This window comes from Bos mutus, chromosome 17 (assembly GCF_027580195.1).
Source record: "Bos mutus isolate GX-2022 chromosome 17, NWIPB_WYAK_1.1, whole genome shotgun sequence".
NCBI classification, from domain to species: domain Eukaryota; kingdom Metazoa; phylum Chordata; class Mammalia; order Artiodactyla; family Bovidae; genus Bos; species Bos mutus.
Window position 1 is genome coordinate 502105 of NC_091633.1, and position 26053 is coordinate 528157.

Sequence of the window (26053 nt, forward strand, 5' to 3'; positions counted from 1 at the left end):
CTCTTCAAGAAAATTACAGATACCAAGGGAACATTTCAAGCAAAGATGGGCTCAATAAAGGACAAAAATGGTATGGACCTAACAGAAGCAGAAGATGTTAAGAGGTGGCAAGAATACACAGAAGACCTGTACAAAAAAGATCTTCACGACCCAGATAATCACGATGGTGTGATCACTCACCTAGAGCCAGACATCCTGGAATGTGAAGTCAAGTGGGCCTTAGGAAGCATCACTATGAACAAAGCTAGTGGAGATGATGGAATTCCAGTGGAGCTATTCCAAATCCTGAAAGATGATGCTGTGAAAGTGCTGCACTCAATATGCCAGCAAATTTGGAAAACTCAGCAGTGGCCACAGAACTGGAAAAAGTCAGTTTTCATTCCAATCCCTAAGAAAGACAATGCCAAAGAATGCTCAAACTACCGCACAATTGCATTCATCCCACATGCTAGCAAAGTAATGCTCAAAATTCTCCAAGCCAGGCTTCAAGAGTACGTGAACCGTGAACTTCCAGATGTTCAAGCTGGTTTTAGAAAAGGCAGAGGAACCAGAGATCAAATTGTCAACATCCGCTGGATCATCGAAAAAGCAAGAGAGTTCCAGAAAAGCATCTATTTCTGCTTTACTGACTATGCCAAAGCCTTGACTGTGTGGATCATAATAAACTGTGAAAAATTCTGAAAAAGATGGGAATACCAGATCACCTGACCTGCCTCCTGAAAAACCTGTATGCAGGTCAGGAAGCAACAGTTAGAACTGGACATGGAACAACAGACTGGTTCCAAATAGGAAAAGAAGTATGTCAAGGCTGTATATTGTCACCCTGCTTATTTAACTTTTATGCAGAGTACATCATGAGAAACGCTGGGCTGGAGGAAGCACAAGCTGGAATCAAAATTGCTGGAAGAAATATCAATAACCTCGGATATGCAGATGACACCACCCTTATGGGAGAAAGCAAAGAACTAAAGAGCCTCTTGATGAAAGTGAAAGAGGAGAGTGAAAAAGTTGACTTAAAGCTCAACATTCAGAAAACTAAGATCATAGCATCTGGTCCCATCACTTCATGGCAAATAGATGGGGAAACAGTGGCTGACTTTATTTTGAGGGGGCTCCAAAATCACTGCAGATAGTAACTGCAGCCATGAAATTAAAAGACGCTTACTCCTTGGAAGGAAAGTTATGACCAACCTAGACAGCATATTAAAAAGCAGAGACATTACTTTGCCAACAAAGGTCTGTCTAGTCAAGGCTATGGTTTTTCCAGTAGTCATTTATGGATGTGAGAATTGGACTATAAAGAAAGCTGAGCGCCTAAGAATTGATGCTTTAGATCTGTGGTGTTGGAGAAGACACTTGAGAGCCCCGTGTACTGCAAGGAGATCCAACCAGTCCATTCTAAAGGAGATCAGCCCTGGGTGTTCATTGGAAGGACTGATGCTGAAGCTGTAACTCCAATACTTTGGCCACCTGATTCGGAGAGCTGACTCATTTGGAAAGACCCTGATGCTGGGAAAGATTGAGGGCAGGAGGAGAAGGGAACGACAGAGGAGGAGATGTTTGGATGGCATCACCGACTCAATGGACATGAGTTTGGGTAGACTCCGGGAGTTGGGAGGCCTGGTGTGCTGCAGTCCCTGGGGTCGCAAAGAGTCAGACACCACTGAGCGACTGAACTGATAGTGCGAATCCTGAAGGGTTTGTGTAACATTTGGGCTGAAGAGTCCTTGGGGTCATAGGCATTACTGCCAAAACAGCTTTGGGAAATGCGGTACAACCCACAGCAAGAGTCCAGGTAGTCGGAAGAGGAGGCTGCTGTTACCCAACCCGCGGTCTGCACAGGTCGCCGCGGGTCCTGGAAAGAGATTTAATTTGAAAGTAAACAGCCTGATTTCTTTTTTACCATGCTTTGGGCTGCTAGAATGTGAAGCTGCTGTGCAAATAACTGCATCATCACTGTGTTATTCACGGGGTCCTATTCATTTCTTAGAATCACCGGGGGGCCAGGCGGAGAGCACGGGGGGGGGGGGTGCCTCGGCCTCCCTAGCGAGCATCCTGTCCGCGCTCGGGACCCGCCGGCCGCTCGGGGGACTTGCCACCATGGACCGAGGCCACCCGTGACCCCGCCTGCGGTGGGCCGCCTGCCACTGTCCTGGTCCCCTAGAGCCAGGAAGGGAGCGCCCTCGGGGAGCGCCTGGCACAGGGCCCGTCACACGGACTCCCCAGGCTTCGTTTGCATGTGTTTGGGCCATCCGTGCCGGAATTTAAGGGCGTGACCGAACTCCACGGTCCAGACCTCCCCCTTAACCCCCATCTCTGCACGGCGGGGCTCGAGCCTGGGCGGGGGGTGGGGTGGGGGCTCGAGCCTGGGGTGCAGGCTCCACCTGGAACCCCATCACTGGAGAGCCCGCGCGCAGACACCCTGGCACCTGCCGGGGCTGCCGGCACCCCTTCACCCGCCCTGGGTACCAGAGAGGCCGCGCAGACTCGCTCCTGCTGGAGCGGGCGGGGAGGACCCGCAGCCGCGCGGCGGGCTGCTTTTCGCGGGCCAGCCCCGCGCGCCCGGCGCCGGGAGCGCAGGCAGAGTTGTCCCGGGCGCGCTCGGCCGTCAGCGCGCATGCGCGCCCGCGGGCTTCCAGGACCTTCCAGGTGAGGCCCGGGCTCCGCGGGGCCGGGGCGCGCGCTCAGGCCCCCGGCAGGCTGTGGGCGCCGCAGACCCCGCCCGGCGCGGGAGGGGCGCGGAGGCCGTGGGCGCGGCAGCCCCCGGGGCTCAGACCTGGACGCAAGCGGAAGGCGAAGGTCGTCCGCACGAGCCTCCCGGCGCGCGCGAGTGTCCGGCCCCGGGCTTCGCGCTCCTCCGGCGGCGGGGGCGGCGCTGCCGCAGTCCCCGGGCGTCGTCCTCCGCCCAGGCCCCGGCGGAGGCGCCTTCCCGGAGCCCCGCGTCCGCTTCCAGTCCCTCGGCGGGCGGCCCCGTGCCCTGCCCCGGCTCCGCAGCCCCCACGCTGCCCCGCGTTCCCCGCCCCGGGCCGCTTAGCCTTCGGTTTCTGCCCTGGCGACGACCTCGGGGTGAGGGTCCCCTCCGCGCCCGTGGCCTGGGAGCTTCCCTGAGGACGCCCCTTCCCGTGCCGTGGTCACCGCGAGCCCGGGACCCCGCGGCGTGGGGCGGAGCCGGCCCTCGGATCGGGGAAGGAGGGAAGGCGCTCTCCCGGTGGGCGGGAGGACGCGGTGCCGGCCGGGTGCGGGGTCGCTTGGCGCGCGCCGCCCGCCGCCTTCCCCGACCGCACCCCCGCCTTCCCACCCGCTTTGTGTCCGCCTGATCTCCGGGAGTTGGTGATGGACAGGGAGGCCTGGCGTGCTGCGATTCATGGGGTCGCAAAGAGTCGGACACGACTGAGCGACTGATCTGTTCTGATCTGATCTGATCCTCCGCGAACCGGAACCCCGCTAGAGAGGGGACGTGAGTTCTCCAGATGGACGCGGAAGACAAGAAACCCCAGTTCTGTCTGTTTAAATTGATTCTCCTCTAGATCTTGGTTTCTGTGCCACATATAAAAAATTATTCCAGACGCTTTACGAATGATCTGATTGTTAGAATATTGATCTTCTTCTGTTTTTAAAGTTCCTCAGAGGAAAAATAATACTTTGTTATAGAGGCCAGTGGGGAAACAGATATCCGCGTGCGGAAACTGCTGCTTCTCAAGCGCAGCAAGCAGAGGCCACGCGAGACAGGGCTCCTGCGCGGTGATGAGGTGTCCCCTCCACCGTGGCTGCAGGCAGTGGCGAGTTCTCACGTCTCTGGGCTTGGTCAGCGCGGCTCCGAGCGTTAGGACTCATCAGCACCGCGAGGGGCAACCTTGGGTGGGGATCAGAGTCTGTGCTCAGCTGTGTTGGTTTCCAGACAAAGCTGTGAACCTCTCTGCTAGAGGTTATTTGCAGTTAAAGAGAGCAGTTCATGTTCATTTTTCACCTGAGGAGAGAAGATAGAACTCTGAGTGGGCACTGAGCTCAACTGAAAACCTCTAGCACCCGAGACCGCTCGCTGGTGGGCGCAGGGTCCGCTGGGCCCCCAGGGGCTGGTGCTCACGCCCGGGACACGCTTGGTTTACACTGCCCGCTGACTTTGCAGACTCTAAGACACACAGCAGCGGCCTTGCCGAGTCCTAGGGTTGCCTCTCTACGTGTCTGAGGCTTTTTGTGAGGTCTTCTGTGACCTGTTGAATTTCACCTAGTGGCAGACGAATGGTCCTTATGCTGGGGGTGGATCCCGGGCTGGTCACTTACACTGACAAAGTGTGTGTGGCGGGTGTGACCGAGCAGCAGATGGATTCGAGTCGGGCCTCTTTGGAGAAACCAGGCATCCCCACAGAGCACACGTTTGTGTTCAGAACTGCAGCAGCGTCCGTCTCTGAGTTAATTGGGTCGATGGAGGTATCATGTCCTACGTAATCCTAGCTAAGTTCCCCAGGCTCCTTGGCGTCCTATCGCCGGGGCAGAAGTGTCTGGAAGGAACTTTAAATAAAGAAGCTCCTATGCCTGGAAGAATCGCCCTCGGTAGAAGGTGTGAATGAAAACTACGCTGTGCGACCACGGGGTCTCTCGCCCGAGAGAAGCTACTGAGGTCAGCATCGCAGCACTGATGCTTCAGTCGCTGCCGCACCCTACTGCCGGGACCCCGCGGACGGCAGCCCACCGGGCGCCTCTGTCCATGGGGTTCCCAGGCAAGGATACCGGCTGCCGTCTCCACTCCGGGGTCTTTCCGGCCCCCCAGGCAAGGATACCGGCTGCCGTCTCCACTCCGGGGGTCTTCCCGGCCCAGGGGTAGAACCACAGAACCGCTTGCACTTCAGGCAGATTCTTTACTGATTGAGACACTGGGAAAGCCTGAGGTAAGCATTATATCTTTCAAAAACTGATTTAAAGTATCACAGTAAAAATACTCTCCTGGCCTTTGCTTTTGTAACTTAACACGGCTTGACGCTCTTTCTTTTAAAGTGCCACACAGATCCCAGCATGTACTTGAGAGAGTCGCTTGCTAGCCCCCGTGGGACGGCGGTTGCTGACGCCTGTCGCCCCGTCTGGGAGCGTGTCCCCGCTGCACTCACGCTGTTCTGCGTTTTCTTGAGCCACCTCTCCCGCCGGAGGCACGCCGGACCCCCCAGGCCGGGGAGATACCAGCAACCTGGGCTGCCTGAGGAAGGGCGCCCCAGAGCTGGGTGGCAAAGTTCTCGGGCAAAATTAGAATCCAGGCAGATTCCGACAGCCTGGGATCCAAGGAGCTGACATTTAATCCGGATAAATATAGGGTCTGAGGTGTTGGTGTTAAAATAGAGAACACGTGGAGAGGTGTCCTTGGAGAGGCCCGTGAGGCACTTACAGATGTAGCTTTGACACTGTCCCGGTGAGCTAGTCCGAGAAAGGCCTCAGAGTCACTGCTCTCCACGGGCCCTCGTTTGCAGGCTCCCTCTAGCCTGGGAGGAGCCTCGCCGACGAGTGTGACCCGTGAAGTGCGTTCTGAGCCGCACGTGGTGCTGCCGGCCGGGAACACGGGCCTCTCTGCTGTTACCTGCTTCACACCTGTGTGCAGGCCCCTGGGTCCTCGGGCGGGCCTGGCGGGTGCCGGCGCGGAGGAGCGGGCCACCGGCAGCCTGGGCTTGAGCCCTCGGGCGCCTCTCTCTCTGGCACCAGCGGCGGGCGGGGTGCAGTCGCAGCCGCTCCTGCCTGTTTGCAGAGAAGGCGGGGTCTGGCCGGCTGGGAACGTCGTGTGCTGCACTCTGGTCCTCGGGCTCTCTGGCTCACTCCTGGGCCCAGGGTGCTCGGGTGATGAAACGCCGTCCGGTATCTGTGAGGCCTTCTCCCTGTTCCGTGAGTGTGTGTGTGAGCTCCCATCTGAGGAGCTGGACTCCGCAGTCGCTGGTTTCTGAGACCCTCCGGGGCTCCGGAGGTTAAGTAGACATTTCTGATGGTGTCTGGAGCCGAAATCACAGTACCGTCGTCTTAACCAAACACTGATCCCTAAACTAAGAAAAAGCGATCATTTGGAAAACCCAGGCCCCACGGCGCAGCGTCCGTCTGTCCTCACCCCTTGTACAGAGTCTGTGACTCTGTTGCAGCCCAGGTGTTCCTGCTTTTGGAGGAAGCGCTGCTCGGCCCTGACCGCTCGCTCCCGTGTTTGCGGGGCGGGTGGTGGATGGCGCCCCCTGGTGGTCACTTTGAGGACCTCGGTCTCACCTGAGGTTGATTCCCCAAGAGCTCGGGACCTTGTTTTGCCTCTCCTTTTTGTGGCTAGGTATTTTGTGCCGCAAGTGTAAAGCACGTTATTTTTAGCCTGTCCTCTGACCGGGATTCCAGCTGGATGACGTTTCCCGCTGGAGAGGGTGGGGGTGGAGGTGCTGGAGCACTGCCCCGTCCTGGACTTGCACTTGCAGCCCGACCTCTGTTTCGGCTTTGACCACGTTACTCAGGTAGAACTTGCAGGCCCCGGAGCTCCCTTATGCTCAGGGGACAGCTGAGCACCCGTCAGTCAGTTTATCAACTCGCGGTGCCCCGGGGTCCCTCTGTTCCTCTGTGGGTCACCCCCGCTCCCCGCCCCGCCAGCCCCAGCAGCTTTCTGCCCCTGCAGAGCTGCCTTTTCTGGGCGTTTCAGACAAATGCACTCGTGTAATATACACCTTTTCCATCTGGCCCCCTTCACCGAGCAGGGGCGTCTGAGGCTCAGGAGTCGGCTCCTTTCTGTTGGTGGATAGTCGTTTACAGCTGCAGCCATATCTTCTGCACTGCCCGTTTGTGGACATTTGGGCTTGCTCCAAGTGGGGGTGTTCGGAGTATTGCAGCTATGACCACTTGCTTCTCGCAAACCTTATTGTATTTTTCTTGGGTGAATTGCTGGGCCCATGGTAAAGTTGTTCCACTTTTGAAGAAACCATCAGACTGCTTTCCAAAGTGGCTGTGCCTTTTTATGTTCCCACCAGCGATGTGTGAGGGTCAGTACCTGATGTTGTCTTTTTGTTATAGCAGCTATGATGATTGTGAACTAGTACCTTATTATGGGTTTCATTTGCAGCTTTCTAACGCCCAGTGATGCTAGCTTTGCCTGGTGGCTCAGCAGTAAAGAATCTGTCTGCCAAGCAGAAGTGAATTCAATCCCTGGTCAGGAAGATCCCCTGAAGAAGGAAATGGCAACCCACTCCAGTCTTCTTACCTGGAGAATCCTATGGACAGAGGAGCCTCGTGGGCTACAGTCCACGGGTCACAAAGAGTTGGAAATGACTGAGCAGCTGAACAACAGCAAGTGATGTTGACTGTCTTTTCACATGGTTATTAGTGATGCATTCATATATCTTCTTGGAGAAGAGTCTGTTAAACCTCTTGCCCGTTTCTTGGTTCTTGAATGTTAAGCGTTCTTTATATATTCTGGATATGAGCTGTTTATCAACCATTTGATTTACATATATTTTCTCCCAGTCTGTAGCTTGTCTTTCCATTGTCCTAATGGTATCTTTTTAAGGGCTAAAGTTTTAATTTTGATAAAATCCGTCTTATCAGTTTTTTTTCTTTTACTGGATCGTTTTTCTGGAGTCCTGTCTAAGACTTAGCCTAAGAGCACCAGCCTAATCCCAGGTCATGGGGATTTTCTGTACTTCTTTTCTCATGGTTTTGGAGTTTTAACACTTACATTTAGGTATGTGGTCCGTTTCGAGTTAAGTTTTGTGTGTGGTGCAAGGTAAGGGTGTCAGGGTTTTCTTTCTTTCCTTTTCCCCCCAAAGAGCTGCGCACAGACGCTGAGCTGCCCCAGCAGCAGTGGCTGAAAAGCCTGTCCTTCCCCACTGAGTTGCCTTGGTGCCACTGCTGGAGATGAGTTGACAGTGAGTAGGAACACTTATTTCTGGGCTTCAGTTCTATTCCTTTGATCGGTGCGCTCAGCCTTGTGCCGATGACTGACTGACTTTATAGTAAGGTTGAAATCAGATGGTGCTGGCATTCCAACTGTGTTTTTCAAAACAGTCTTTGAAACTAGATCCTTTGAATTTCCACATACATTTTAGAATTTAATTTGTCACCTTTATGAAGAGCCTACTGGGAGACTGATATGGACTGAGCTGAAATTGTCAATCCGGTTAGCGAGCACCGTCGTCTTGGCGATACTGAGTTTCTGGACACGCAACACAGAGCGTCTTTCTATTTATTTTCTGTGCTGTCTTGCAGTTTCAGTGTACAAATCCCGAAGTTCTTTTGTTAAATTTGCTTTTCATTATCTTCTTACATTATTTTGTCCTGGATTGTTTTATTAATTTCATGTTAGATTGTTTGTTGCTAGTGTATTGAAATATAATCTGTACATGTTTATTTGTATTCTGTGAACTTGCTAAACGCATTTATTAGTTCTCAGAGCATTTAGTGGATTTCTTTCGAGTTTTGATACACGGTCTCATGGTTGGCTGCATGTAGACAGTTTTACATGCGGTTTCTAATCTGGATTCGGTGCAGTTTGTATGTTTGTTTCAAGACTGCATCAACTGGAAAACCTAGTACAGTGTTGAATGGATATGGCGAGAACAAGAACGCACATCCTTGACTTGTTTCTGATCTTCGGGGAAGGATGTAATCTTCAGCATCATTTGGGTAGATGAGCTCTTTATTTGGCCGAGGAAGTTCCCATATATTTTGTTTAGAGTTTTTATCATGAAAAAGTGTCGGGTTTTGTCACTTTCTTTTCCTGCATTTGTTGAGATGGTCACATGGTTTTTGTCCTTTGTTACTGTAATGTTTCTGTGAAATGATTTTTTAAATTATTTATTATTTATTTTTGGCTGCCTCAGGCTGTAGTTTCGGCTCAGGCTCAGGAGTTGTGGTGGGCTGGATTAGCTGCGGCACGTGGGATCTTGGTTCCCCAACCAGGGGTCAGACCCATGTCCCCTGCATTAGAAGGCAGACGCACGACCCCTGGACTCCCAGGCAAGTCCCGTGAGCTGATGTTTGGTGTTGAGCAAACTTGCATTCCCGTGCTGAATCCCTCCTGGTCCTGATCGTTGTTTTATGTGTTGCTGGACTTGACTCAGTAATAGTTAAGGGATATTATCAGTCTGTATTTATGGTAGTTGGTTTGTAGTTTCTTTTCTTGTGATGTCTTTGTCTGACTTTATAATTAGGTTAGTATTGGCATTACAGAATGACATAGGAAGTGGTTCCTCCTATTCTCGGAAAATGTTTGTGCAAGATTTGTTATTTGTAACTGAATACACAACTTCTTGGATTATCTGGCAGGACCCTACAGTGGAAACCTTCTGAGCATGGGCTTGTCCTTGTGCTGGGTTGGCCAAAAAGTTCAGACACATTTTTCGTATTCACCAACAACCTTATTGAACAGTGTATTCAACATTTTGTTTCACTACCTTCTGCCATTTTTCAGGCCGCTTCGTAATTCCATCTTTCCAAAACTTTTTAATTTTTTGAGCAAAGAACTGTTCCCCATGCCTTTGACAGTCCTTTCACAGGGAATTGAAATTTTTTCCATTAATAGAGTTTTGTAGGGACTTCCTGGCTGTTTAGTGGCTAATACTCCGCGCTCACAGTGTCGGGGGACTGGGTTCGATCCCTGGTCAGGGAACTAGACCACACATGCCCCAACTAAAGATCCCACGTGCTGCACCTAAGACCTGGGACTGTCAAATACAGAAAGAAAGAAAGATGTTTTAAAATTTTTTTAAAGAGAGAATTTTGGAAAGACCAAAATAAGTGGAATTCCATATGTGCTATGTCTGGTAAATATGGAGGATGAATCCGAACTTCCTGCCGAGCTGTAACAGTTTTTGCCTGGTCATCGGAGAAACATGCAGTCCTGGGTTTTCCTGATGGAAAATTATGTGTTTTCGGTTGACTGATTCTGGACGCTTTTATTCAGTGTTCAGCGATCTGACTGGGAGCAGTACTTGTTGGAATTAATCACTTGGTTTTCCAGAAAGAGCTCATAAGAGAGGACTCCCTTCCACTCCCACCATATACCCAACATCGCCTTCGTCCCTGGTGGCTCGGTGGTGAAGAACCCACCTGCCAAGCAGGAGACGCAGATTCAATCCCTGGGCCAGGAAGATCCCCTGGAGTAAGAAGGGGCCCCTACTCGAGGACTCTTTGCAAGCCACTTGGACATGTTGGATCAGTCACAGAACCTTCCCCTACACTGCACAAATCTTTTGTGTGTGTTTCAGTTATATTTTTACCTTTCTTGAAATAATAGAGCACAATATGCGGAAAATGTAGTTTTTTCTTCCAGCTTCAATATTAAAATAGCTATACAAAAATTCACCAATTGCAATGTTTTTTTTTTTTTAATGAAGCTGGTATGACAGCTATCATGGTACAATATAACACAATTGTCTCAAATGAAATTAAAGATAAGCATTACTAGAGACATCTTACTGGGAAACCAAACGAACTTTTTGGCCAACCCAGTAAAAAACTTTTTAAATTAAAAAATAAAAATTTAAAAAGAGAAAAAGGGGAGGTCAGTATATACTTGATTTGGTAAAGGGTATATGCAACCAAGCACCCAGCAGGGCAGAAGGTCACTGCTATTCAGGAGAACACGTTATCTTAGTTAATGGTGTGTTAGTGCTTTTCTAATTATAGGGTTATAACTATTCAGCTGAAGCTGAAACTCCAATACTTTGGCCACCTGATGTGAAGAACTGACTCATTGGAAAAGACCCTGGGCAAGGCTGAAGGCAGGAGGAGAAGGGGACGACAGAGGATGAGATGGTTGGATGGCATCACTGACTCGATGGACGTGAGTTTGAGCAGGAGTTGGTGATGGACAGGGAGCCCTGGCGTGCTGCAGTCCATGGGGTCGCAAAGAGTTGGACACAACTGAGCAACTGAACTGAACTGAAATTATAGGAATGGGCTTCCCTGGTGGCTCAGTGGTAGAGAATCCGCCTGCTGAACAGGAGAGACAGGTTCGATCCATGGGTCAGGAAGATCCTCTGGGGAAGTACATGGCACCCACTCCAGTCTTCTTACCTGGAGAATTCCATGAACAGAGGTGCCTGGCAGGCTACAGTCCATGGAACTGCAGAGTCAGACGTGATTTAACAACTGGAACAGCAACAAGCATGAGACAAGGTGATGAACATTCATAAAACTTTTCTGAAAATGTCTAAGTTTCTTGGGGGCCGGTTCTGCCAGTTTTCCCAGGGCACAAAGTGCCTTGTCCACATACTTGCCCTGAATTCCATTCAGGCATGCCAGCTACTTGGGTAGCTGACTCGATTCTTGGGTGATAACTCGATCTTGGGTGATGACTTGATTCTTGGGTGATGACTTGATTCTTGTGTAGCAGACTGGCTGGTGGGCGGCGTTCTCTGCGTGACAGCCCTTCCCTTCAGTCTTAATTTTGAGCACGGTTTGGGAGGTGTTTCGTGACCATTTTGTCCCGTGGTGCAGTGAATGCTCATTCCCAGGTAGGGGGCGAGGGTTTCCTTGACAGGCCACTCGAGCTGCTGTCCCTGGACAGGGCCCTGTAACCAGCGGTTGCCCAGGGCAACGAGAGAAGCCACGCAACGAGAAGCCGTGCGCCGCAACTGGAGAAGGCCTGCGCACAGCAGCAGAGACCGCACGGCAGGAAGATGGCCAGCAGCAGAAGCCGGTGACACGGGCAGAGATGCCTGTAGGGACGGTGACGCGGTCACGAGTATTTAGGCTGAGAATTCCGTTCGGTGTCCCCCGGCGTCTCCCCAGGTCATCTGAGCAGTCTTGAAGGGAGACGCTCTGTTGACTTCGTCCCTGAAGCCCACCAAAGACACGTGCACGTCCACAGCCCGCAGGGCCATCGCAGCCCGTCCATCGTAGCCCGTACAGGACTGAGAAAGCAGTGTTGTCTCCCGAGCGGCTCCATCTGGCGCCAGGAGAGTAAAGTGGATCTTTACGGCTGAGCAGGTAATTCTGCTTCAGGGCGTCTGGATGGTGCATCAGCCAGAAGCACAGGGCACAGCTGGGGAGTGGGTGCGATTGCCCAGCGGGCAGCTGCGCTGGGGGACCCCGGGACAGGGTGGGTCCTGGCACAGGCCTCGGCCTGCAGGTGCCAGCCCTGGCCTGAACAGCTTCACCCACAGAGCTGTTGCTGTCCACAGGGAACAGGCCGGGGCGGAGGCGGTGGTCTGAAAGGGAGGGGCTCGTGTCCCTTCTTTCTCACCCTCAGCCCCTGCCCCGGCCTGGCACAGGCCCAGAGGGTGGCGGCCCCTGGAAGCGGGACCCCCTTCTCTCGGTCCAGCCAGATCCACTGTCCCCCAGGCTCACCCCCGTCTCCCCCGCGGCCTCCCTGAGCCCCGCGTCGTGGCTCGGGTCCTCCTCCTCTGGTTTCTCCCGGGCGTGTCAGGATGGCACCTGCCCATGCGACGTCCTGCCGAGCACAGGCTGGCCCCTCGTGCCCCGCTTGCCTTCCTCCAGTTCTCCCGACTGTCTCCTGTCCCCAGCGTGACCTTGGACGGCTCAGGCCTTTGCCACAGTCGACTGTCTTGCGGTCACGGGGTCCTGTCTGCTGCCTGCCTTGGCAGCCCGAGTGGGTCCAGGAGAGCAGAGCTTGGGGAGGGGCCTGGGCAGGGTGGAGGGTCCCCCTGGAGCCCAGAGCGGGGCGGGACCGGCTGTCTCCAGGGGGCTTGGCGCAGCATCTTGCTGCTCTTGCTGGGCAGTGGGTCAGAGAGCAGCTGAGCGTCCAACAGAGACCCCCACGCTGTCAGGCACAGGGTCATCCGCCCGTCAGCCCGTGGACCTCGGGCTCACTCAGCCGGGTAGTTTGGGGGCTCACTGCCCTTCCCGCCCTCCTCTGTGGCCTCACCCCCAGCCTCGCTGCACCATCCCTCCTCACTTTAAAGTCATTGTCAGAATGGTTGTTCGGTTGCTCACTTGTGTCCAACTCTTTACCACCCCATGGATTGCGGCATGCCAGGCTTCCCTGTCCTTCACCATCGCCGTCAGTTTACTCAAACTCACGTCCATCGGTGATGGCATCCAACCATCTCATCCTCTGTTGTCCCCTTCTCCTCCCGCCCTTAATCTTTCCCAGCATCAGGGTCTTTTCCCGTAAGTCAGTTCTTCGAATCAGGTGGCCAAAGTATTAGAGTTTCAGCTTCAGCATCAGTCCTTCCAGTGAACACCCAGGACTGATCTCCTTTAGAATGGACTGGTTTGATCTCCTTGCAGTCCGGGAGACTCTCAAGAGTCTTCTCCAACACCACAGTTCAAAAGCATCAATTCTTCAGCGGTCAGGTTTTCTTACTGTCCAACTCTCACATCTGTACGTGACCACTGGAAAAAACATAGCTTTTGACTTGCATGGACCTTTGTCAGCAACGTGATGTCTCTGAATTTTAGTATGCCATCTAGGCTTGTCATAGCTTTCCTTCCAAGGAGCAAGTGTCATTTAATTTCACGGCTGCAGTCACCATCCACAGTGAATTTGTCCAAGAAAATAAAATCTGTCACTGCTTCCACTTTTTCCACTTATATTTGCTATGAAATGATGGGACCGGATGCCATGATTTTAGTTTTTTGAATGTTGAGTTTGAAACCAGCTTTTTCACTCTCCTCTTTCATGCTCATCAAGAGGCTCTTTAGTTCCTCTTCACTTTCTGCCATTACAGTGATATCATCTGCAAATCTGAGGTTATTGATATTTCTCCCGGCAATCTTGATTCCAGCTTGTGCTTCTTCCAGCCCAGCGTTTCTCATGATGTACTCTGCATAGAAGTTAAATAAGCAGGGTGACAATATACAGCCTTGACGAACTCCTTTTCCTATTTGGAACCAGTCTGTTGTTCCATGTCCAGTTCTAACTGTTGCTTCCTGACCTGCATACAGGTTTCTCAAGAGGCAGGTCAGGTGCTCTGTATTCCCATCTCTTGAAGAATTTTCCACAGTTTGTTGTTTGTTGTGATCCAGTCAGAGGTTTTCGCATAGTCAGTGAAGCAGAAGTAGATGTTTTTCTGCAATTCTCTCGCCTTTTCCATGATCCAGCCAACGTTGGCAATTTGATCTGCCTTTTCTAAACCCAGCTTGTACATGTGGAAGTTCTTGGTTCGTGTAGTATTAAAGCCTGGCTTGGAGAATTTTGAGCATTACTTTACTAGCGTGTGAGATGAGTGCAGTTGTGCGGTAGTCTGAGCATTCTTTGGCGTTGCCCCTCTTTGGGACTGGAATGAAAACTGACCTTTTCCAGTTCTGTGGCTACTGCTGAGTTTTCCAAATTTGCTGGCATATTGAGTGCAGCACTTTCACAGCATCATGTTTTAGGATTTGAAATAGCTCAGTTGGAATTCCCTCACCTCCACTAGCTTTGTTCATAGTGATGCTTCCTAAGGCCCACTTGACTTCACACTCCAGTATGTCTGGCTCTAGGTGAGTGATCACACCATCGTGATTATCTGGATCAAGTATCCACCTGCTGATGCAGGAGAGGCAGGAGACTCAGGTTTGATCGCTGGATTGGGAAGATCCCCTGGAGGAGAAAATGGCAACTCACTCCAGTATGATTGTGTGAAAAACTCCATGGACAGAGAAGCCTGGTGGCCTACAGCCCATGGCGTTGCAAAGGGTTGGACAGGACGGAGCATGCACATGTGTTCAGTATCCAGTAGTTCAGTATCAGAGACTGTCAAGCAGACTCCGGGCCTCCATGTGCTAAATCCTGCTGCAAGGGTTTAACTGTCAGGCGTGGTTCGTAGGCCAGAAAGGCCGCACAGGCCTGTACTGCCGTGTCTGGGGCTGTGTGTGTCTGAACTCGGAAGTGCTGCACAGTAAATCACGGGCTGTGAGCTTACACTTGAGTGGGCTCGTACACCCAGCTTGGATCCCGCCTGTGGGAGCTGCGGTGCCCAGGGTAGTCTGCCCTGCCTCCGGCCGACCTCCTTGGGTGGGTGTCTGCCTGTGGATACTTGGCAGGAAAGGCGCTAGAGGTGGGCCTGACCACGTGCCGCCTCCCCCCACACGCCAGCCCTTCCCGGACCCGCGGGGTCCTGCCCACCTCGTGGCTCTTTTTGTGACTGGCAGCCGCAGAGGCGTGGCTTTCTGGCATCAGACGGGATGCCCGCAGGCCTGTCACCAGAAAACGTGAAATGAAGGTGAAATGTGCAGAGCGCATCCGTGAGCCCCAAGTGAGCAGAGAAGCCTGAGACTCGAAACCACCACCCGGGGAGGATGCAGGACAGTCCCCGATGAACCGGGCCTGCGGGACAGAGGGCACACGGGTGCCCCGGTCAGCCTGAGGGTCAGCACAGCCGTGGTGGCCCCAGCCAGCCCTGTGCCCGAGACCAGGTGGAACGCACACAGCGCTCTGCGACCTGGTGCTGGGCGTGGGGACGGAGGCCCTGGCAAGCCTGCCTTCGCGTGGGTTCTAGCAAAAAGTCATGTCTAAAAAAATCCTTCATGAAGGTTTCAGGTTTTTTTAATTGACTTATCCTCGGCTGCCCTGGGTCTTCCTTGCTGGGCGCGGCCTTTCTCTCGCTGCAGCGAGCGGAGACTGCTCTCTAGTCGTGGTGGGCGGGGGTCTTCTCCGGTTGCGGTTCATGGCCTTCTCATTGCGATGCTTCTCTTTGCGGCCCCCTGTACACACGGGCTGAGTAGTTGGGGTGCACGGGCTGAGTTCCCCCGTGGCACCAGGGATCAGGTCGGTGCCCCTGGCATTGCAAGCTGGATCCTCAACCACTGGACCCCCAGGGACGTCCGAGGACTTTCATCTAAAACGGTTGCTGACAGGCAGTGCCCTCTCCCCTCCGATTTCTGCGAGAGGTGAACACACATCCTCTTCGGGAGAACCTATGCAGCAAAGCTTCGAGGGAATCTGACAGGAAACGTTGTGGCAAGTGATGAGTTCATTGTGAAAACACGACAGAACGTGTAAGGAAGCGAGACCCCCGTTCGTAAGGGCCAGACCGGCCCTGGCCGAGCGCGGGGTGGGCCAGCGGGCAGAGCCGAGGACCACAGAGAGGGCCACCCCAGCTTCTAAAAGCACAGAGGGAGTTCTTGATGAAGCACTCAAGATGTGTTTGTATAAAGGCTGTCATCCAAGGAAAGCAAAGTGGTTCCCGGAGCTCAGACTCATTAAACTTGACCCCTGGGCCCCGCCAGACGTGGCCACTGGGACTGCGACGGTTCCTCGGGAGGCGGGAAGCCGGGTCCTCAGCCAGGTCATTGCAGACTGAGGGGTAGATGTGATGAGACCAGATACAGCTGCTGGCCAGGGAACTCCGTGTTGGCTAAGTGGCTCCAGGCATTGTCTTCAGAGCAGGGAACTCATCAGCGGGCAGAGGCTTCCCAGGGGGCTCAGTGGCGAGGAATCCGCCCGCCGATGCCGGAGATGAGGCTTTGATCCCTGGGTTGGGAAGATCCCCTGGAGAAGGAAATGGCAACCCACTCCAGTACTCTTGCCTGGAGAGTCCCATGGACAGAGGAGCCTGGTGGGCTGCAGTCCATGGGGTCGCACAGAGTTGGACAGGGCAGATCACGTGTGCATCGGTGTACACGTGATGCCCACGCGTGAAGCAGTGTCTGAGGTGGTGTCACCTCACTGGCGTCTGTGCTGAGCACGCAGGCGGGTCGTGGAGCCCTCTGCCAGGGATCCTGCGTGCGGGAAACGCTGGAGATGTGCAGTGACTGCATCAGTGCATGTCTGAAGCCGTGTGTCCTAAAATGTGCGAACCAAGCACCCAGTCATTAGCGAGACTTTGGCTAAAACAGTGTAGGTGTCTGGAGTCCACCTGCTCTGCCGTCCAGAATGAACAGAGGAAGGACAGGCAACAGTGTGGCCCCATCTGTGTGTGTGTGTGTGTGTGAGCGTGTGCCCCGTGTGTGTGTACACGTGTGTGCCCACAAGGGTCCCCAGGGGGCTGGTGACACCTCACGCAGAAAACACAAGCAGAGACCAAGCCTTTTCCGTGTGTTTCCTGCCTCTGGGGCAGGGAGTGGGGAGGCTGAGCTGGTGGGGGGCCCTCTGGGTCACCCTGAGACGGGCATCCCAGTGGCCCCATGGGGCCCTTTGGAGCAGAAGCCTCCTCCTGCTCAGGGACAAGGGCCTCCAGGCTCTTCATCTTCCCACGTGCAGAAAAGTGCGAACCAAATTCCCTACCTTGGTTACCTGGTTCCGACTCACAGTGACCTTTCGAGGTTCCGACTCCCTGCCCTTCGTTACAGACCCTAAGCTGGCTCCTGCCCTCGCCCGCTCACAGCAGCTCTCTCAGGGTTTCTTGGGACACCCTCTGTGGACTTGAAGTCCTAAACATTTCCGCAGAATAAAACATAGTTCTAAAAAACAAGAGAAGGACAAGGGGCTCTTTCTTGGCTTCCTGCCGGTGCATCTGTGGGCAGCTGGGCCGGGGCACAAGCTCGTTCAGATCATCGTCAGCGCAGACCGTGCCCGGCCCCGCCCGCTGACCGGGCCTGAGGCTCAGGGCGCTCCTTGGCCCTGTCTCCACCACCCGCCCGGCCTGCGGGTCAGCGGGGGGCTCTGTCCCCCAACCTTGTGCGGCCCCGACGTTGGCTTGTCCGGGAGCTGCGTGGGACAGCGCCGGAGCTGGTGGTCCCTGTGTGGGGCCCGGCCCTCCGCCTCTGGCAGTGCCTGGGGATGTCTCCACACAGGCATCCAGGGTCCCCCTCTGGCCGGAGCCCCTGTTGCTGGCACCTCAGTGCTGCAAGCATCGGGTCGTGTGGTGCACGGGTAGCTGAGCCAGCCTGAACCCCGTCACTGGCCAGACTGGGCTTTCAAGGTGCCCTCCCTTCTCTCGGCTCCTTGAACCTTCAGGAACCTGGTCGGTGCCCAGGGGGCCACCCTTGGGACCACCTTTGGGCAATGTGCTGAGACCACTGGGTCAGCGGTGACAGAGCCACAGCCACCCCCGCGGGGCCCTGGGAACTGGGGCTGCGCCCAAGACCAGGAGGGGCCTGGGATCTTTAGGAGGGTGGGGCCTTCCCGCGGGTGCTGTGCTTGGACTCAGCCTTGGACAGCTGGCCGGGGGATGGCGTGGTGTGCGTGCCTGGCGCAATGGGCTTCCACGGGGCTGTGGTCACGGGAGCGGCCTGGTCCGGGCAGCCTGGGGAGGGGGCTGTTGGGCAGTGTTCCCTGTGGAGCCCGAGCCCCAGCCTGCAGCCAGCAGTAGGGGCATGAGTCTGGAGGGGCCTTAATGAGTCGCAGGGCTCGGGTCCTGTGCAGGTGGATACCACTGAGGTCCGGTGACAGGCGCTTTCCTGCCGTGCACAAGTCCTAGACACAGATCGTAAAGCAAACAGGGAGTGTGTTTAAGCTGCCCCGAGGCTTTTAAGTGAAACACTGTCCATTCGGCAGTGTTCCAGCCCCTACTGCGTGGCGGGCATTATTCCAGACAGTGGTTATCAGTGGGCAAAACAGAAAACCCTCTTGGGTCGGATCCGCATTCGGAGATATTGGCTGACGGGGGCAGTGTTTGGAGGGGGTGACGTGTGCTGGGTCGGGGCCAGAGTGCTTCACAGGGCGGGACTGTCGAGGCAACTCCAGGAGAAATCCAGGGGCCAGGACCAGGGGACGTTCGAGGGAGGGGCTCACCCCGTGTTCCGAGAGGGGTCACTGCAGCGGGACGCGGAGATCGGGAGGGCCAGAGGTCAGGGCCTGGTGCTGGCCGTGGCGGGCGGGGGCGTCCATCCCCACATGGCACATGGACAGGCGGTGGGGTGACAGGAGCCCAGGTGGACTGTTTGCTCTGGGGCTTGAATGACAGGAACAGGGTTATCACCAGCGATTGCAGAGACTAAAGGGGAAGCGGCTGGAAAGCAGGACAGGAGCTGCTCTGGGACGAGCTGAGGGGCGGCCAGGCCGACTGGACAGTGCTGAGGGGCCCTGACAAGAAGGCCAGGCCCCTCCTTTGCCAGTGGCGACCCAGGCCCCGGGCCTCCCGCCTGGTGAGGGTGCACCCTCTGGCAACCCAGGGGGGCCGTGGGTGCAGCTCCCGTGAAGGAAGGGCAGGGCTGGCTCTGCTCTGGCGGGCCGGCTCCCTCCCAGACCTGGGCACACGCCGGACATGAGTCTTCTCACCTGGTACGTGTAGGGTCCCAGACACACAGTTGCTGTTGCCCCGAGAACACGGTGTGTGTCCACCCCCCACCCCAGGCGACTGGTCTCAGGAGGGGTGGGCGGCCTGGGCTGGCTGAAGCCAGGCAGTGCTGCACTCGTGACCCCTGGTTAAAGGGCACTGCTCCGGTGCCCTGGTGGCCTAGTGTCCGCTCGAAGGCCCAAGACCGCAGCGGAGGCTGGGGTTCATCAGGCCGCCACCCCATCTCTGCCTGGTTATGGATGTCATGGTGGGTAGCCCGGGCGCCCGTCCTCTGCTCTCCCTCTCGCGCGGGCTTGCTCCTGCGTGCCCCAGGCACGCACACAGCCTGTCGTATGGGCACTCAGCACTCCCCTCTCTTCGCAGATGGACAGATTGGGCACCCAGAGAGCCTGAGGCCCCACCCCACTCCTGCGTGGTAGGTGGCAGCTGGTAGCCCCAGTCCCCTGTCCCTGGGGGGAGGGGAGGGGAGGAGAGTGGGGAAGCCTTTGGCTCTGCCCTCCCCTAGCTAAGCTCCGAGTGGGGCAGGCCTCCCGGCGTGGAAGGGTCAGTGCTCCAAGGTTGCTGGGCCGGCACCTCCTTCACTGTCGCTGACCCTTGTGCCCGGCAGCTGCCCAGCTGCAAGTGCCGATGTTCCGGCCCCGGCTGGCCCCCTCGTGCAGTGAGGCTTCGCTGGCCTTGCTCTGGGCAGCTGCCTGGACGGCGTGCCCTCGAGCAGACAGGGTGGTTGTAGGAGGCTGCACGAGGGACACGGGCCAGCTGTGTGGGCAGGCAGCCCGCGAGCCTCAGGCCTCCCACCGCGTGTGCTCCCTGCCCAGCACGAAGGCCAGCCTGTTTCTTACTATTTTGATTGGGCATGCCTGGACCCAGCGGGCTCGGCTAAGTATGTGCCTGGGTGGACCCTCACAACAAGGCCCATGTCTCTGCGGCTTCTGTGTGCTCAGGGCTGGCCTGACACCCTGCTCCTTGGGCCCCTGGCCGCTCAGGAGCAGCAGGAGCTCTGCTTACCACCCGGGCCTCTCCCTCCCGGCCGCTGCTCCGCTCGCTGACTGCAGGCCCACTGCAGGCCCTGCCTGCCGGCTCCCCCGCTGGCTCCCGGCCTCAGCTCTGCCCTCTACGGGTCCCTAACCTCCCCAAGGAGCGCCTCACCAGGAAGCACAGAGAACTCGGGGGTGGGGGGGCGGGAAACGCCCGGGCGTAGTTCATTTTGCCGGGGTCCAGTGAGTGGTGGCCCCGCCGGAGCCCGGGGTGGCCACAGACTGCTCGAAGCAACCGCGAGGGGTGGACTCCAACCCCCGGGCCCTCTGGCTGGAGTCCGCCCTCCTGGGGAGTGGAGCGCGAGGACTCCCGGGCGCAGAGGCAGGGAGCCCTGCCCACTCCGCGCTCGGGGAGCTGCCCCTCCGGGTCACGTTGTGGACCTGCTGGGCAGTGCGTGAGCCCTGCATGTTAAATGAAAGTCGGCGTGTCCTCGCTTCCCCGTCGCGGCTTGCGCGAGCGGGCGGGGACCGAAGCGCTGAGGGGCCTCCTCGGGACCGGGGTTTGGCCGGTGAGCAGGGCGTGTCGGGGGCCTGCACCCACAGTGCGCGCTGCCCGGAGCCCCGAGTCCTGGGGGGGCGTGGCGACCGCGCGGCGCGTCGGGTGAGGGGAGGCCCCGCCCTCCGGGCGAGGGGGGCGGATCCTCGGGGCGGGGGCGGAGCCGGGCCCGCACGGCCATTGGCTGGGCCGCGGGGCCGCCCGGCCGTGGGCGGGTTCTAGGGGCGGGGCCGGGCAGGGCCGCGCGGCCATTGGCTAGGCCGCAGGACCGCCCGTCCGCACGTTCCCGCGAGCTCGGGGTGGGCCGGGGCGGGCCCGGACTCGGACCACGCTGGGAGGAGCCCTGGGCCGAAGCGGCGGCTCCGCCCCGGCCCATAACCGGTGCCGCCGCCGCCGCCGCCGCCGCCGCCGCGACCGAGCGCTAGAGCTCGGACCCGAGGCCGCCGCCGCCGGGCCCCCGCCCCGCCCGCCCGCCATGGCCGCACCCCGCGCTTTGGCGGCCGCCGCGCCCGCGCCGGGGAAGGCCGCACTCACTCACCCGGGGAAGGCGATCCTGGCAGGTGGGGCGCGCGCACCGCGCACTCGGACCCCGACCCCGCTGCGCTTCTGGGCGGGCCCGGGATACCGGCTCCGCCGCGCTTCCGGGCGGGCGCGGCCCCCCGCGCCCCGCCGGGACCGCGGGGGAGGGGGAGGCGCGGGCCCGTCCCCGGGCGGCGGGCATAGTCCGGGCGGGGGAGGGGGTCTCAGCGCCGTCTGGGTCCCGATCTTTACCCTCAGGCGGCCTGGCGGGCGGCATCGAAATCTGCATCACTTTCCCCACCGAGTACGTGAAGACGCAGCTGCAGCTGGACGAGCGCTCGCACCCGCCGCGCTACCGGGGCATCGGTGAGTGGGGGCGGCCGGCGGGGGCGGGCGGGCCTGCAGGGGCCGGCGGGGTCGCTGACCGCCCCCTCCCCCCAGGGGACTGCGTACGGCAGACAGTCCGCAGCCATGGCGTCCTGGGCCTGTACCGCGGCCTCAGCTCCCTGCTCTACGGGTCCATCCCCAAGGCGGCCGTCAGGTGAGGCGGCTCGGGCCCCGGGGTCCGCGGGAGGGAGGGAGGGAGCGAGCCCCGGCCCCGCGGCGGCCCGTCTCACGCCTCAGCCTCCCGCCCCAGGTTCGGGACGTTCGAATTTCTCAGCAACCACATGCGGGACGCCCAGGGACGGCTGGACAGCACGCGCGGGCTGCTGTGCGGCCTGGGCGCCGGAGTGGCCGAGGCCGTGGTGGTCGTGTGCCCCATGGAGACCGTCAAGGTGGGCAGGTCCCCGGGTGGCGGGGTGGTGGCATTGTGCCCCGCGGAGACTGTCGAGGTGGGCAGGGGTCTTGCCCCGCGGAGACCGTCGAGGTGGGCAGGAGTCTGCCCGGGGATCCCGGCGCAGAAAGCCCGCCTGAAGAGCCTCCTGGGGGCTGGACTCTATCCTCGAGGCAGTGGGAGGATAACACTGCCTTAAAAAAACTTAGCACAAAACAAGGTCACACGTGTCTGCTGCCTAAATTATTTGAAAAACTAGTAAACATGACGGCAGAGGCTCCTCCGTAAGGCGGCCAGGTGCGCCCGCGCCCTGACCCCTGGAAGCCAGCGCCTTGCCGCCTCTTCCTCAGGTGAAATTTATCCATGACCAGACCTCTGCCAGCCCCAAATACCGAGGATTCTTCCACGGGGTCAGGGAGATCGTGCGGGAACAAGGTGAGCCGCTCGGCCTTGCCCTCTGGTGGGGTCAGGGACCTGGGCCAGGCTGCCCAGGGCCGCCACCGGCGCTTCCTGCCTTGGCGCTCCTGCATACGTCTGGGAGGCCGTCGGTGTGACTGCCGTGCCTGCTTGCCCTAGGGCTGAAGGGGACGTACCAAGGCCTCACGGCCACCGTGCTGAAGCAGGGATCCAATCAGGCCATCCGCTTCTTCGTCATGACTTCCCTGCGCAACTGGTACCGAGGTATGTTCGCGGCCCAAGACCCCCACTCCAGGCCTGGAGCCCTGCCCTAGCCCGCTATCCCCGTCTGACCCCAGCCTTCACCCCTATCCAGGAGACAACCCCAACAAACCCATGAACCCACTGATCACTGGTGTGTTCGGAGCCATCGCGGGCGCAGCCAGTGTCTTCGGGAACACTCCACTGGACGTGATCAAGACCCGGATGCAGGTGGGGGCGGGGCCTGCGGGGGTGGGGGCGGGGCCTGGGGCGGGACCCGTTACCGAGGCTCCTGGCTGTTGGTGTCCTGCAGGGACTGGAAGCACACAAGTACCGGAACACGTTGGACTGCGGCCTGCAGATCCTGAGGAACGAGGGACTCAAGGCGTGAGTGGGCGAGGGGCAGCTGTGCCTTCTGCACCCCAGGCCTTCCGCACCTTCCCCCCAGGCCACCCGCACCCCGGTGCCCTCACTCTGGGCATCCGCAAAAGGGTCCGCTCTTGCTTTCTCAATCTCTGACTCCTCCCCACTACACCCCCAGAGCCATGCCTTGTGCCTTCACTGGCCCTTCCACCGCCTCCCTCCCCAGGTTCTACAAGGGCACTGTCCCGCGCCTCGGCCGGGTCTGCCTGGACGTGGCCATCGTGTTCATCATCTACGACGAGGTGGTGAAGCTTCTCAACAAAGTGTGGAGGACGGACTGAGCCCTGGGGTCTGCGCGCGGGCCGTCCCCAGCGCCCCCTCTTACAATTCCAGCGCAGTCGTGCCAAAAGGCCCTTCCCTGTCCCGCGTGCTCTGTGGCCTGGGTGTGCCGTGCCGGGTCCTCACGTCCTCTGTGGTCTGTATCCACCACCACAGTGTCTGTGTCCAGCTGAGACTGTGTGTCCCTCTGGCCTGTGAATCTGCCCGCTTGTCCACGTGCTTGTGTGCCTGTGTTCCATGTTTCGTGTCGTGTGACCCGGGGTGCCCGTGTGGCCGGGGTCACGTCCCAGCCCGGTGCCTTCCACCCTGGGCAGCAGGGGCAGTGCCCCGGCCCACCACAGCTGCCTCCGGGCCTCAGCCTGGCCTCACTGCATTCCAGGGGCTGCGTGGCCCCCGCTTTTCCCGCCACTGGCCTTAATGGCCCTCGGGCCCTCCCTCCGCCCGGGACAGGGTGGCACCTGCCACTCTCAGGACCACCCTTCCAAGGCAATAAACCGGATCCTGTTGCAGCCTCCTGTCCCTGTTGTGAGCCCACGCCTCTGCAAAGGGCAGGCCCACTCCTCACCAAGGACCCTGCCAGGGGGCCTGGTGGGCAAGCAAGCTGTGGCATGGCGCCAACCCCCGGGATGCCTGGCGCCAGGCCTTGCCTGTGAGCAGGAGGCAAGATCCTGCAAGAGAGCCGGAGGGTGTGTCCTTGGGGGTCATCTGGCGGGCAGCAGGTGGTCGGCCCTGGAGAAGGGGCTTTTGTCCACCGTGCAGCCTGGGGCCCAGCCCACCTCACTCCCTCATGGTTTCCCGGTGGTCTCACGGGGAACTGCTTCGGGGTGACCATTTTCTGGTGCCCTGAGACTGAGCAAGAGGCCGTTAATGCTTCACCGAGGCTGGGAGGTAGTGGGCACTTGGGGCCCTCACCCAACAGCACTGAACTTCAGAGTAGGGTGTCCCCCTTGCTGGAGCCCACCTTCCCCCAGGGCCCAGGCACAGCTGGGAGCCCAGCCCAGCACAGGGGCCAGAGAGCCTTGAACCGGAGGGTCCCCCTGGCCCAGATCTGGCTGGAAACCACCTGCGAGCCAAGTGGAGGAGGTGCCTCAGGCTGTGCAGGGGCAGAGGGACCTCGTCCAAGTGACTGCAGCAAAAGCCACACAAAGGACTTGGCTCAACTAGCGGGCAAGCCCCACTCCCGGAGCTGCTCCCTTCAGGGGAGAGCCCCACAGCACCTGGACCTCTGGAGTCAGGTAGATCTGGGTGCCGAGGGTGGGTTTGAGGGGTGCAAGGAGCAAACTGTGCCCTCTCCTCACGGGAGAGGGAGGAGAAAGGGCCTGGCAACAAAGCTTGACTGCTCACAGGCTGAGGCAAGCCACGTAAATCCCACTTCCCAACTGTGAAGTGAGAGCCCAGCCCTGTGGGCTACGAGGAGGAGTGCTGTAGTGTCTGGAGAGCGCTGAGAACTCTCTGCAGAGGGAGCCCTCAGGGAGATTTAGCAGGGCCCCGGGGTCCCAGCTAGTTCCTAGACGTGGCGGAGCCCCAGAGCTGGGCCCTGAGTGGACACGGCCACAAGTACCTCTGGGAGTGGCGTCTGCTCACTGATGCCTACCAGCACCCCCAGCCCTGTCCCCACCTCCTTTCCTAAAGAGGAAGGGGCCGGGCTGCACTGAGCCGGAAGGAAAGTGTTGGGACCTGTTCCCAGGAGGGGCAGGGCGCCCTCGCCTGTGCCAGAGCACAAGGTGGACGGCAGGGCCAGACGGAAAAGGTAGCGGACCTGGGCCCGCGTCCCCTGAGGCTGTAAGCGAGGAGAAGCCACCCGTCCCCCACCTACTCCACCTGTTGACAGAGGGTGGGATTAGTCAAAGCCTTGGTTCTGCAGCTGAGACTTGAGGGGAGCGGGGCTGGCGCACTGTCTGAGACAACGTCAGCAAAGCCGGAGGGAAGTGAGCCAGTGCAGAGTGGCTAGAGGGGCAGGCAGGTAGGTGTCTGCAGAGAGCCCAGTGCACTTAATCAAGGTCTGGAAAGCCGCGGGGAGGAAAACAATGGCAGGGAACATTGCCCTTGCAGCACTAGGCCAAGGGGCAGAATGACGGGGGCAGAACTTTGAGCAGTTGAGAGGCGAAAAACTCCACTTCCAGGGTGGTTCTCCCCCGCCCCACCCTGGCCAACCTGGACACACAGGTCAGGGCCAGGGAGAACCCTGGGGGCAGCTGTGCCTGCATTATCAGAGGAGTTGTGAGCTGAATGCAGACTCTGGGTCAGGGTATCCGGCCCACAGCCAGAAACGTCTGAGCCCAACTGGAAGCCACTCAGCATTAAGCAACCTTCACCACCTGGCATCGTCTTGAGCCCGGGGTCATCAGGAAGTGTGCCCAGGACAATGGCCTCAGAGACAGGCCGAGGGAGCAAAGGGTGAGATGGTGGCCATCCCAGGGGCAGGTCTTGGCCAACTCCCAGCCCCATGTCACCACTGTGTGGCTGAGGAGGGGTGTCCTACCCTGCCTCTAGGCAGGGCCCCCTGCCCGACTTCTTTGAACCCTCCCCTACCCCACTACCCTACAGGCATCCCCTGGATTTTTCCATGTCCTTGTGTAGGTGATGAAGGGCAATCAGAGCTTAGTACACACACAGAATTGCTCCTGACGAGTGGGTCTCTCCCCTTTTAGCCAACAAAGAGAATTCCATGTTTTAGGCAGTCCTCAGCCTTCACAGCAAACAATCAGAGCTGAGGACGCCAGACTACTTTCCTCACTGACATTATACTTCCTACGTGTTCTCAAATTCCCTGCACAGAATCAGGGGGTCTGAGGACCTGCATCCT

At 58.0% G+C, this 26053-nt stretch overlaps 1 protein-coding gene across 1 annotated transcript; it reads left to right on the top strand.

Moving 5' to 3' along the window:
* Nucleotides 1-20906: 20906 nt before the first annotated feature.
* Nucleotides 20907-23756, top strand: SLC25A1 (solute carrier family 25 member 1). The gene is made up of 9 exons (XM_070385691.1): nt 20907-21154; nt 21372-21479; nt 21555-21654; nt 21751-21889; nt 22239-22323; nt 22465-22569; nt 22661-22776; nt 22859-22932; nt 23135-23756. Exons 1-9 carry the CDS (start codon nt 21070-21072, stop codon nt 23247-23249), a joined length of 927 nt encoding a protein of 308 aa, XP_070241792.1. The 5' UTR covers nt 20907-21069; the 3' UTR covers nt 23250-23756.
* The last annotated feature ends 2297 nt before the right edge of the window (nt 23757-26053 follow it).

Coding starts and splice junctions, on each gene's coding strand:
- SLC25A1 (XM_070385691.1), top strand. CDS start 21,070: ATGGCCGCACCCCGCGCTTTGGCGGCCGCCGCGCCCGCGCCGGGGAAG. Junction 21,480..21,554: donor GCCGCGCTACCGGGGCATCG/GTGAGTGGGGGC, acceptor CCCTCCCCCCAG/GGGACTGCGTACGGCAGACA. Junction 22,777..22,858: donor TGATCAAGACCCGGATGCAG/GTGGGGGCGGGG, acceptor GGTGTCCTGCAG/GGACTGGAAGCACACAAGTA.